This window comes from Lepidochelys kempii, chromosome 18, assembly GCF_965140285.1.
Source record: "Lepidochelys kempii isolate rLepKem1 chromosome 18, rLepKem1.hap1, whole genome shotgun sequence".
Classification (NCBI taxonomy): domain Eukaryota; kingdom Metazoa; phylum Chordata; order Testudines; family Cheloniidae; genus Lepidochelys; species Lepidochelys kempii.
In genome coordinates this window covers 14,168,685-14,182,007 of record NC_136397.1, presented here as the reverse complement: position 1 = coordinate 14,182,007, position 13,323 = coordinate 14,168,685, and the positions used below count along the sequence as shown (strand labels likewise).

The 13,323-nt window shown below is 39.7% G+C and overlaps 1 protein-coding gene across 3 annotated transcripts in view; it reads right to left on the bottom strand.

Moving 5' to 3' along the window:
- Positions 1 to 674: 674 nt before the first annotated feature.
- Positions 675 to 13,323, bottom strand: part of CTNNBIP1 (catenin beta interacting protein 1) — a 63,887-nt gene continuing 51,238 nt past the window's right edge. For all 3 annotated transcript variants that reach the window (XM_073316972.2, XM_073316971.2, XM_073316970.2), the window contains one exon: positions 675 to 2,444. In XM_073316972.2, the coding sequence (XP_073173073.1) occupies positions 2,386 to 2,444 (59 nt within the window). In that variant the 3' untranslated portion in view covers positions 675 to 2,385. The remainder of the gene's footprint in view (positions 2,445 to 13,323) is intronic.

Below are 13,323 nucleotides of genomic sequence, written 5' to 3'. Positions count from 1 at the left end.
TGAATATATTTGTTCAGGCATCTGAACTCCACATTATCCTGTTTTCAGCGTATCTGCATCAGAGATGCCTACTGAACCCTTCCAAGTTTGGATTTCACAGGTAAATCTTTCACAAGAGCAACATGGATACTTGGCATTTTGTGAGTTCCCAATAATAATAAATCAATAAGAAACAAGAGTAGCTATTAAAAACTGTATTTTCCCCCCAAACAGTTACATTTTTAGTCAAAAGATTAAACCACAGAAACACTTCACTTTTCTTAAAAAGATGTAACAGCTCAGAAATGCCATAGATACACATGGAGTATGCATGTTAGCTTTGACAATGACAGGCCACTACAGTCCAGCCTCCTCATTCCAGCCAGCGGCCAGAAACACATATCACCTTAAATTAACCCTTTAAGGGCTGCCCCCTTTGCACCAAAGTTAAAATCAAAGTGCCTCTTAGTTCAGATCACAAGAACCGACTGGGCTCATTGCTGGTTTCATTTTAATACAGGGAAATCTTATCCAGCCTCAATAAACTGAGGTAAGAGATTAACTTTCACATTGAAACTTTACAAAGATGCAATTGAATCAAAAGGATCTTTTTCATAGATTTTTTCATGTTCCCATTTACACAATGGTTATTTGTTCAAAATAAAGTCCCCACTTCTCTCTCCCACACATATTCAAATGGTTTCTCCTGTTTGTTCACTTTTGAGATTTTAATAACATCTGTATCATCATAATTGCATGTCATGAGAACAGTCAAGTAGTCACAGCCAGGATCCTGAGCTGTTACTCCAAATAATTAACAATCGTATGAAACAAACTAGGTACAGGTGAACGGATTTCTATTTAAATACAGTTTGAAATATCTTAAATCAGTGCAACCCACAACAAAATCTAGAAGTGTAAAAATTTACTGCACATAATAGAGAATGAAGTGCTTGGTTTTAGGCAGCAGCACTAGGTACCTCAGGATTTTAATATTCACTGTGCAGATTCCTGAAGAATGAGTGCATGTTTTTAAAATTTCATTGGAGACGAAGGCCCTACTTCTTCTCCCAGCACTGTGAATCTGTGCATGTCACATGTACACTCATGTTTGGGCAGTTTAGTGCATTCCCACTGCCACCAATAGAGGAATGGCCACTGAAAAACTGATTAATCCTGGAGACAGATGACTTCCATCTCACTGAATTGTTGCAGGTACTAGAGCCATACTGCACATAATACTGCAGGTGATAAACTTTGCTTATTGTATTCCAGTGCAACATGGATGTAAGATCATGGGTGGTAATGTTCCCCTATCTGAGAGCTAAATCCTGTGCAGCAATTAAAGGGTTAAAGTGGAGCTGTATGTACTATTTTACACAATTCATGTATATGCTATACAGATTTGGCAATTTAATGTCTCAGCCACAGATCTCATCTTTTTGCAATTCCTGTAAATCTACAGCTCCTCTGTCAGAAGCAAAGAGAAAAGCAACCCGAATGCCAAGTTTTTTCAGCAGTTCATTGATACAGCCCATAGCAAAGCAGAAGCAGGGCTGCAGACCTCTACATTCCAGCTGCAACAGGTAGACTTATTAAAGTAAATATGTTTTTGACACATGCTCCCAAGAGAGCCAGAGGCCATAGAGCAGATAAGTATGGAAAAACTGATTGCATGGGAGACCTTGAAGCTAATAGGAAATTAAAAACACAGTTCTTAAGCCAATCAAAAAAAGCAAGAGTGTGTGCGTTCGCAAGAGTGTGTTAGGTGTGTAATAAATATTGCAAAGAACATTTGTCTTTTTTCCCCTCAGGTCAATAAGTGAAAAGTAATAACCAATGCACCAAAAAAATCAACTTTCTGCAATGAAATTGTTGATGTCAGCAAAATACCTGCAAGCAATCTAGAGAAAGCATTAGCATTATCAGCCAATCACAATTCAATTCCAGTTCTAGGCAGCCAACCAAACCCTGTTAAAATTCACAAATATGACCTAAATAAGCACCAGAGCTTGAAAAGCCTCTTTAGAAGAAGGATGTCAAGAGACTTATTTTAAAATATAAAATATCAGAACTAAAAGAAAAGATTTCCATTGGTCAAGTTTAAAAAGTTGTCTTCCTTTAGCCAATCACAAACAGAGTCAGTCCCTTTGAACCAATTGTAAATGCATCGCTAGCTTCCTCCTTGATAACACAGCCTAGATGAGTAGCAACAGTGTATAGGAACAGATGGCTGTCAGATGTGTTCAGAGAGTTGGCAAAGGGAAGCAAAATTAAAAGGAAAAGGGCAAGGGCTGCCATGGAAAATTAGGGGTGGGCAAAGGAACTTGTTAATGCTCTGCCATCCTCTGTCTTCAGGAATCTCCTTGCCCTCTCCAGCTCTATGTTGCTCAGACACTCTTTAAATTACTGCCTTCTGTCTTCCGTCTCTGATCTGGAAAATGCCATCACCACGTCCTCAGCACCTGTAAGTACATATAAAAAAAATGGGAGCTAAGAGTTCTGCATTCAGAGAATAGGGCGTGGATTGAATTTCAGTACTGTCAACCCCAAAAATTCAAAAGTCATGAGTCAGGATCCCAAAAAAGTCATGAGGATTTTAAAAATAATACATTTTAGGTTCCTATTTGCCTTCTGGTGTTGGAAGATTTAGGCTTCATGTTTTCAAGCTTTTCTCTGCAATCGCAAGGATTAGAATTTTTGTTCATTTTTTTAAAAAAATGACTGCGGACGGTCTCCAGTTTTCACATACCTCCAGGAGCTGGAACTTTTAAAAAAACCCACCAAATATTGCAAGAGTTGGAAGCACTGGAATTTGCAAATTCTTTGCTGGTCTCATCATCCTTCAGATCCCTGCACTGCAAAAGGACCTTGCTGAACTATCCTAGAGCATGAAGAAAGGGGCTGTTCAATAAAAAGATTTTTGGGAGTTGCTGCCCTATGTATCGTTTTCTCCTTTAACGGGATATTTTGGTTACTCTTTGCAGCCTGCCTTCATTATTCTTAACAGGAATTTCCTTCACACTAGGACTACACTATTTTGTTAGGCCTGTTGAGAGGCTTTTCATTGTCCGTGGTTATAATGTGAGCATGTACGGCACCTTCCATTCAAGGGAATCAGAGTGCTTTCTCAACATTAATTCGGCCTCAACATGTGTAAGGAAGGTAATTATTCTTCTCATTTTAAAGATAGAGAAACTGAAGCACGGAGGTTCAATAGCTTGCTTAGAGTCTCATGTACCAAAACCTCCCAAATGTGGCATAGAACAGAGCAGAACCCAGATCTATTGTTTTTCACCCCCTCCCCCCCGGCATTCACGTAAACCACTCCTTGTTTATTTTAGAGATAGTCCCAGACACCATCCTGACGTTCTCTCAAACTTATTTCTGAAGACCGCTTTTCTCTCACTTCACTCTGGCTGGTTGTGGATATTAATGCTAGTCAGCTGAGCAAATTCAGTTTTGCTATATGGTGCGGCTGATAAGCGCAGTTATAGTTGTCAATATCTTATGTCCTTTCACTGAGAAGTTGTTTATATTAGCAGAAACAGTGGGGGATATGTATCATATATGTGCATCCACTGGCTCACAAGCCCAAGTGTTGCCAAACAGACTTGCTCCAAAACTCAAGACACATTAGATTCTCACCTGGTAAGGTGTATAACTGAGGAACATAAAAATGGTCATACTGGGTCAGACCAATGGTCTATTTAGCCCAGGATCCTGTCTTCCGACAGTGGCAGATGCCAGTTGCTTCAGAGGGAATGAACAGAACACATCAATTATCGAGTGAACCAGCAGCCCCTGTTGTCAAGTCCCAGTTTATGGAAGTCAGAGGTTTAGGGACACTCAGACCATGGGGTTGCATTCCTGACCATCTTGGCTAACAGCCATTGTCCATGAACTTACCTATTTCTTTTTTGAACCCAGTTATACTTTTGGCCTTCACAACATCCCCTGACAATGAGTTCCAGAGGTTCACTGTAGGTTGTGTGAAGTAGTGCTTCATTGTGTTTGTTTTAAACCTGCTGTCAATTAATTTCATTAGGTGACTCTTTGTTCTTGTGTTATGTGAAGGGATAAATAACACTTCCTTATTCACTTTCTCCACCCCAGTCATGATTTTACAGACTTCTATCATATTCTCCCTCAGTCTTCTCTTTCCTAAGATGAACAGTCTCAGTCTTTTCTAATCTCTCCTCTTACAGAAGCTGTTCCATACCCCTCATCATTTTAGTTGCATTTTTCCAGTTCTAATATATCTTTTTTGAGATGTGGTGACCAGAACTGCACGTAGCATTCAAGGTGTGTGCATACCATGGATTTATATAGCGGCATTATGAATTTTTCTGCCTTATTATCTCTTTCCTCATGGTTCTTAACATGCTGCTAGCTTTTTTGAGTGCTGCTGCACATTGAGCAGATGTTTTCAGAAAACTATCCATGACGCCGCCAAGATCTCTTTCTGGAGTGGTAACAGCTAATTTAGACCCCATCATTTTACATGTATGGTTGGGGTAATGTTTTCCAATGTGCACTACTTTGCATTATCGACATTGAATTTCATCTGCCATTTTGTTGCCCAGTTTTGTGAGATTCCTTCATAACTCTTCCAAGTCAGCTCTGGATTTAACTACCTTGAGTAATTTTGTATCCTCTGCAAACTTTGCTACCTTCTACGGAATGTAAGTTGTGAGCCACGTTTAGCTTTCCTCTTAATTTTGTAGAGTTAGATAGCACTGGACATCACTGATCTGTGAACATCCCTAAGTATATTAAGAGACAAATATTTTTGTTACACCCCTAACAGTACACAGAGCACTCTTTTTGAAACCGAAGGCCTCTATTAACCCACAAAATAGGCTTGCCATGCGGTACAAGGTCCTCACACTGCGCTTCCAAAATGCCTCAACCAAGACCTGAAGGAGCCACCTGCAAGGTTTGGTCTCCATGACCTATTCAATCCTTGGCCGAGGCCGTCAGTTGTGGATGATCACCTAACTCATGCCTAACATGAGGGGAGAACTGAACTGAGACCTACCTAGCTCATTTCACATAAACTATGAATAGCCTCATTCACTACTGACTTGGGTGGGATTTGAACTTGTGATTTACAGGCAAAAGAATCTATAGTTAACTATTACCCACAGGAGCTATCCAGTCCCATGGAAAACATTCCATTTTAAATGATTTTCATTCTTCAAATGACACTTCCTCTTGGGCCATCCACAAACCAATCTGCTCTCTGGACTCAAATATTCAGAGACGAGCACAAGGTGACATGTAAAGTTAAATGTCTTCAGAATGTTGGGGAAATGAGAGTATGTGAACTGGTCATACGGCAGTGCTATAAATAAATCTCTTTAGATAAGGCCATAAAAAAAGCGATCTAGGGGTTAACTGTGCAATATTTTAAATCTGTTTCAGAACTTCCAGCCCCCAGAGACTCAAATAAAAGCAAATGCTACTTTCATCTCAGGATCCCATAGTGCCAACTATCAAAATCACAAACTTTGTTTTTTCTAAAGAACATACTCTAACAGCTACTACCCACACAATTTCTGATATTTGACCAACCATTAAACTGATCCTTGCCATTTAAGTGTAACAGATTACAGGCACAGTATTTTTTTCCTTCATGAACTAATTAGGCCTGAATGAGCTAATTATTTCCTTTATTTAGGTTTCTTTGAAGCTTCTAACTAAAGGACTAGACTGCAAAGGAGGAAGCTTTGAGTGCAATCTTCTCACTGATTGTTCTCACTCCCCTCCCTAACTTAAAGAAGACTCAGAGAGGCAGCTCTTCAGTGTTCTTACTAGAGATGAATGTGAACCAAAATGCTATATCAGAACACCACAAAATAAGAACGGCCATACTGGGTCAGACCAAAGGCCCATCTAGCCCAGCATCCTGTCTTCTGACAATGGCCAGTGCCAGGTGCCCCAGAAGAAATGAACAGAACAGGTAATCATCAAGTGATCCATCCCATTGCCCATTCCCAGCTTCTGCCCAATAGCCATTGATGGACCTATCCTCCATTAATTTATCTAGTTCTTTTTTGAACCCTGTTATAGTTCCAAAACCTCCTCTAACATCACCTCAATCTGGGACAGTTACTCAGATTTGTCACCTAAAAAGAATGGCTCAGGTTTGGGAATCTCCCTCACATCCTCAACTGTGAAGACTGATGCAAAGAATTCATTTAGTTTCTCTGCAATGGCCTTATCGTCCTTGAGTCTCCTTTAGTATCTCGAACGTCCAGTGGCTCCACTGGTTGTTTAGCAGGCTTCCTGCTTCTGATGTACTTAAAAAAATTTTGCTATTACTTTTTGAGTCTTTGGCTAGCTGTTCAAATTCTTTTTGGCCTTCCTAATTATATTTTTACATTTCATTTGCCACACTTTATGCTCCTTTCTATTTTCCGCACTAGGATTTAACTTCCACTTTTTAAAGGATGCCTTTTTGCCTCTCACTGCTTCTTTTACTTTGTTGTTTAGCCATGGCGTTTCTTTTTTGGTTCTCTTACTATGTTTTTTAAATTGGGGTATTCATTTAAGATGAGCCTCTATTATGGCATCTTAAAGTTTCCATGCAGCTTGCAGGAATTTTGCTTTTGGTGCTGTACCTTTTAATTTCTGTTTAACTAAACTCCTCATTTTTATGTAGTTCCCTTTGTGAAATTAAATATTAGGGAAGTTTGGATTAGAGGTGCATGGGCAGCCTCCATACATAACACAACCCAATACCAGAATCTTATAATAAAATCGTAGAAATATAGGGCTGGAAGGGCCTTGAAGGGGCCATTTAGTTTATGCCCCTATGGTGAGGCAGAACCAAGTATACCTAGACCATCCCTGACAGGTGTTTATCTAACCTGTTCTTTAAAACCTCCAAGGACAGGGATTCCACAGCCTTCTTGGAACCTTATTCCAGGAGTTAACTATCCTTATAGCTAGAAGGTTTTTCCCGAACATCCAACTTAAATCTCCCTTGCTGCAGATTAAGCCCTTTATTTCTTTTCCTACCGCCAGTAGACATAGAGAACAACTGATCACTGTTCTCTTTAAAATAGTCCTTATGTATTTGTAGACTGTTATTCAGGATCTCACTCAGTCTTCTTTACTCAAAACTAAACACGACCAGTTTTTTTAATCATTCCTCATAGGTCAGGTTTTCTAAACATTTTATCATTGCTCTCCTCTGGATTCTCTCCACTTTCAGAAAGACGTGGAAAAATTATAGTGCTCAAAACAGAACATAATACTTCAGCTGAGGCCCCATCAGTGCTGAGCCAAGTGAAACAATTACCTCTTTTGTCTTACATACAACACTCCTGTTAACACACCACAGAATAATATTAGCCTTTTTCTCAACTGCACCACATTGCTGGCTCATATTCAATTTGTGATCCACTATGACCCCCAGATCCTTTTCAGCAGTACTACCACCTAGCCAGTTATTCCCCATTTCGTAGTTGTAATACAACTTCTTAAGTGTAGTACTTAAGAACATAAGAATGTTTGCACTTATCTTTACTGAAATTTCATCTTGTTGATTTCAGAACGATTCTCTAATTTGTCAAGATCCTTTTGGACTCTAATCCTATCTTCCAAAGTGCTTGCAAACCCCCATCTTGGTGTCATCTACAAATTTTATAAGCATACTCTCCATTTCATTATCCAAATCATTAATGAAAATAGCAAATAGTACTGGACCCTGGATAGAGCCCTATGGGATCCCACTAACACACACCCTCCCAGTTTAATATTGAATCACTGATACCTACTCTGACTATAGTTTTTCAACCAGTTGTGGATCCATTTAATCTAGAACACATTTCTCTAGTTTGCTTATGAGGATGTAATAGGGGAATGTGTAGCCTTATTGAAATCAAGCTATATCATATCTACTGCTTCCCCCCATTCACTAGGCCAGAAAACTTGCCAAATAAGGAAATTAGGTTAGTTTGGCATGATTTGTTCTTAACAAATCCATGTTGACTACTACTTATAATGCCATTATCCTATAGGTGTTTACAAACTGATTGTTTAATAATTGTTCCAGTATCCCTCCAGGTATCAGACTGAATGGTATATACTTTCCCGGGTCCTTTTTGTTCCCCTGTTTAAATTATTAAAAAATCAGTTTGTAAGCACCTAGAGGATTTTAGTAAGGCACTTAAGAAGGAAAAAAATCAAATGCACAAATACAAAATAGGCTATAACTGGCTAGGCAGTATATACATAGCAATTGCATACGAGTAAAACAAGCAAGGCAAGGTTTAAAAAAAACAATCTGAATTGTCTTGAGCCAATCAATGGCCTCTGAATCAGTGTTCAGCTTGAGAAGACCTCTGGGGAGCCCAACGTGAAAAATGCAATCATCCAGCATGTCTGCAACATCCTCCACAGCAGCACAGGGTTGTCCTGAATGCTCCAAGAATAGCTGACCTTAGCACAGCTAACCATGCTACTTCTGAAGAGGCCCTGGAGGTTTCTCGCCTTGCTCTGTAGCATGGGGCACGGGTCACTTGCTCGAGGATTCTCTGCTCCTCAAAGTCTTTAAACCACGATTTGAGGACTTCAACAGCTCAGACATACGTGAGAGGTTTTTCACAGGAGTGGGGGGGGGGGTGTGAGAGATTCTGTGGCCTGCATTGTGCAAGAGGTTGGACTAGATGATCATAGTGGTCCCTTCTGACCTTAGTATCTATGAATCTATGAACCTGCTAAGTGGGCTCCAAAGGTGGTGTGGAATCCCAAAACCAGGTAGCTGTTCATCCAGCCTGATGGTGATGTAAGAGTTCCTGGTAATGCCAGAGGTCTCCCATTGTGTCTGCCACAGTGAAGGAGTGATGTCGTCAGCTGGATGGAAAGTGTGTAGCACTGTCCAGGTAGGCTTTCTGTTAGGCAGTTTGTGGTGAGGTGGATCCCATACATCCTTGAACAGTGGCAAGTGTGGGATTTGCTGTACCTTGGTAATCAGTTTGTTGGTTGCATTCTGACCACTGGATGTTAGGTGGAGGAATACTGGCTAAGACTGGTAACCATGCAAGCTTTGTTGGCTTCAATGTTGCCTGTAATTCTCAGGGTATGATTAATCTATGTGTCTACTAGTCTAGTGTGGGGAAGGGTTAACCAAACTGAGACACAGTATTTGCCAACTGAGTAGCAGAGAGTGAGCCCCGAACTATGAAGTGTTTATGCATTAGTTCCCCAGGTGGACCCTACCCATTTGTTCGGGAGAGCATTTCTGCTCTCGATCTTCTGAGTTATTTTAGTGAGATGGTATTTATAACCAGTGAACTGAGTCTACTGGATCCCAACTACTGCGGATCTAAACAAGGACAAGGAAATGCTAAAAGTGTTGGCCCCTCCCTCAAGGCTAGGCAAAGGATCTAGCAGTTATAGTGGATCACAAAGTGAATGAAGCCAACGATGTCATGGAGTTGTGAAAAAGGCTAATTTAAGGCTGGGGTGTATTAATAGGAGTGTCATTATACAACAGAACAAGTAATTGTCTCACTCTACTCAGCCCTTGTGAGACTTCAGCTTCAATATTATGTCCAGTTCTGGGTGCCACACTTTCTGAAAGATGTGGACAAATTGGAAAGAGGCTAGAGACCAACAAAAGTGAAAAAAGGTGCAGAAAACCTGACCTATGGTCATGCTTAGTCATGAGAAAAGATGACTGAGCAGGGACCCGACAACAGTCTTCAAATACATTAAGGGCTGTTATGAAGACGACGGGGATCAATTGTTCTCCATGTTCACCAGTGGTAGGACAAGAATAGACAATCTACAGCAAGGGAGAGTTAGGTTAGATATTAAGAAAAACTTCAATTATCCTTCTAGTTAGAAAAGTTTTCCAAGGGAGGCTGTGGAGTCCCCATTAATTGGAGGTTTTTAAGAACAGGTTAGATGAGCAAGGATGCTCTACATATTCCTGATCCTGCCTCACCCCAGGGAGCTAGACCAAATGATCTCTCGAGCTCCCTTCCAGCCCTATATTTCTATGATTTTGTCCCTTTATGCTTGTGCTATTCTTTTGTACTCAGCTGTAGCAAACTGTCCATGTTTCCACTATTTGTAGCTTCTTTTGATTTTCAGCTCATTAAAGAGCTGCTGATGCAGTCATATCAGCCTCTTACTTGCTTCCCATTCTCAGGATAGTTTAATATTCTTTAATATTGTTATCCTGAACTTTGAGAAGGTGCGGGTGTGGATCTCAAGTTTGTAACTTGGGCAATTTTAGAGGCTGATACATCAGTTGGGAGGGAAAGGATGACTACTGTGCTTTGTAAATTAATTCTCAGCCAAAATTTTACCTTTGAATAAGCTGGTTTAATTCATTCTTTATTCTGGTCTTAGAAGGCAACATAGCTACCACTCCCAACCAAACCAAAAACCAACCAAAAAGTTGCTCTGTTGCTTCCCAAGGTATTTGAAGTTAGGAGAATAACTTCTGAAGGATTTACACAGAGAAGCAAAGCAAAGCAACAGAAGATGCAAGTGGCACTGACAAACAGCAGCTGAGGTTGTGGAATGAAAATACAGCCATACATTCAGGCTGCATTTATATGAGAGAAACTACAGTATTTGACATAGGGTACCAAATAAGACAGTCCTCCTAGCCCCATATCAAAACTGGTCATTCAGTTGATATGGACCAGCTCCAAGTTCAGTACCCATTGTAGCAAAACATAATTGACACAACATAAAATGAGGTGTCATATTGCTGTGAGTCTATCCACAGCAGTTTAGGGATGCTGAACTGGGGACAGAAGTTGTATATTACAGCTTCTGTACTGTGGCTTTTTTTATTTTTTTTAATAGCTGTGTTATGCTGAACAAGGGTCCCACTCTCTCACCCTTGAGATACCTCAGCTCGGCTTGGCTGGTAAAAAAAAACCTCTTACATCTCAATTGAAGCTGAATCAGCTGGTCTCTGTGCTAACTGTTTAATGAATAGACAATGAAGAACAAGAGAGGCTAACTGCTTTAAGACAAAATTCTGTTCAGAGAGCTGGAAAAGGGTAAGGAAAGAAAACACAAAGACAGGATGACAACCAAGTTTATTAAGACTTCTTTAAAATACAGTTTGTCCTGTACTAGTTTTATTGGAGGCTTGCACAGTACATTTTATCGCCATTTTATAACTGGGGAAACTGAGGTACAAATGGAATTACCCAAGACCACACACAGTCAATAGCAAAGCCTGGTACAGAACCTGGGAGTCCAGACTCCCATGTTCATGCTTAAACCTCTAGACCACAATTCCTCCTGCTAATGTAATTCAAAAAACAAAAGCACTACTTATGATATTTATGTTCAGTAATTCTTATACTCTAGGGCAATTTGTTTAAGTTATATATCCAAGAAGGGAATTAAAACCAAGGGCTAAGGAGCCATTTTGGCATGTTTGTGTTTTCCTTTTTAAAAATAAAGAGGTGCATCTTTCAACTATTACCCTCCATATTAAATAGGTATTGACTAGTAAGGATTCTAATAAGCATAATATGAGAAATTTAAATGCAGAGAGCTCCTGATAGTTGGTGCATCATTGAAACAGTTAAACAGAATGGGCAGGACATTGCTTGATCTTGGCATCCCATGTCTTGGTATCTGCCCCAACTTTCCTATTCCCTGAATATACATCCCCCTTTAAACTAAAGATGCCTTTGCTATGTAGTTCCAGAGAAAGCAAGGTCTCCTAGCAACAGTAATATCACAGATGATATCACACCCAGCACGGCAGACAAGCTAGGTTGGCTAACAGTTCTTGATTGTTTTCTTTATTTCTTCTCTTTTGAAAATTTAAAAAATTCTTGTGGTGGGTTTTATATAAGTAGAGAGACTTATTTCAAGATAATCCACCAGCAATTTTAAGTCCCTCTGCTGATTTCTCTCTACAACCCAACAGTCCTAACTTTTATGCTGTTCCATTGCACTGCTCACTGTGACTAGCACAGAGCAGTATGCAAAGCACGACAGGAGCAATAAATATCTCTAACCACACAGCAGATGCCGGGAGTTTTGCAGTTCACATTGGCTTTCTCAGTCAAATCAGCTCTCTGAATAGTATGTTCACAGCTTACTAGCTCCTGTTCTAAACAGCTTCAGTAAAAATAAATATTCAAGACAGTTTTGGGAAATACACATCATGGTTTCAGCAGCCCCACCCAGTGAATTGTGCAGGTCTCTCTTGCTCTAGTAGCTTGTGTGTTACCCTGCCATTTACTTGAACCTCCTACTTGGAAACAGACTGGGGCACAGGAAATGCACCTCATCACTGGAATATATGGGAACATACAAACAAAAATTGAACATTAAGAAAGTCATAAGGTAAGTTCTATTTTGAAAAAAACAAACACCACTTTATAACCATGCTGAAAATCCTCAATTGCTATTAATTTCATTAAAGCTGCATTTCTTGTGGCCTGACCTGAAGAGGCAGTATGTATAGTGACAACAGCAGGGGCCTTTAAGTCAAAAAAATCTGGATTCCATTGACTTATCTATTGGCCAAGTCACTCAACTTCTGTTTCCTTAACTGTAAAATAAACAAAATAACCACCTTTGTAAAATTCTTTGAGATCCTTGGATGAAACACAGTAAGTACATACAGGTTTTATTATTACATTAGCCATCAAGAGTGTGGCTGCCTTTTTTATATTAATACATTCTATATAATTTGACTGATTTACTCTTTGTAATTAGATGTAGGAGCATCTTTTGTATTATATTGCAGTTTTCCAGTTCTAGCTGCAACTGGATCAGTTGTATGTGGCTCATTGAGCACTTTCAATATCTGTCCCTTTTTATCTGCAAATTAGATTTAAGCTTGAAAATGTTTTCATGCACCTGCTATAATTTGGGATCTTTCCAATCTAGCTGTTTCCTACAGTGCTAATAATCTACAATAATTGTAAATACCAGTCCCCTACCCATGTAATTCTAACTCCTGTTTCATTTGTTTACCCACTTTCCCTTTAAAATAAGGTTTAAAAATTTTATGCTGACTAAATCTTATCCTATTATTTTAAGTTACATTTTTGTAAAGTGCAGTTTGTGCGCATGAAAAAAAATCACATTTGTGTAAGTTACCAATTGTAATATTCTTTGGTTATACATTTGTAAAAGGAACTTTACAAAATGAAACTGTCCCCATTTTCAACACCTAGGAAAGTGAAGCGGAGAGAATAAATGACTATCAAAGTCACACAGGAAGCCTGTTGCAGAGCTGGAATGAGGAGCTGAGGGGTGTTTGGGGGGGGGGGGAGGGGAGGGGAAAGGAAGAGTGAGAAGAGGCAGCCTTCAAGGTCCTTCCATGGATCTCATCTT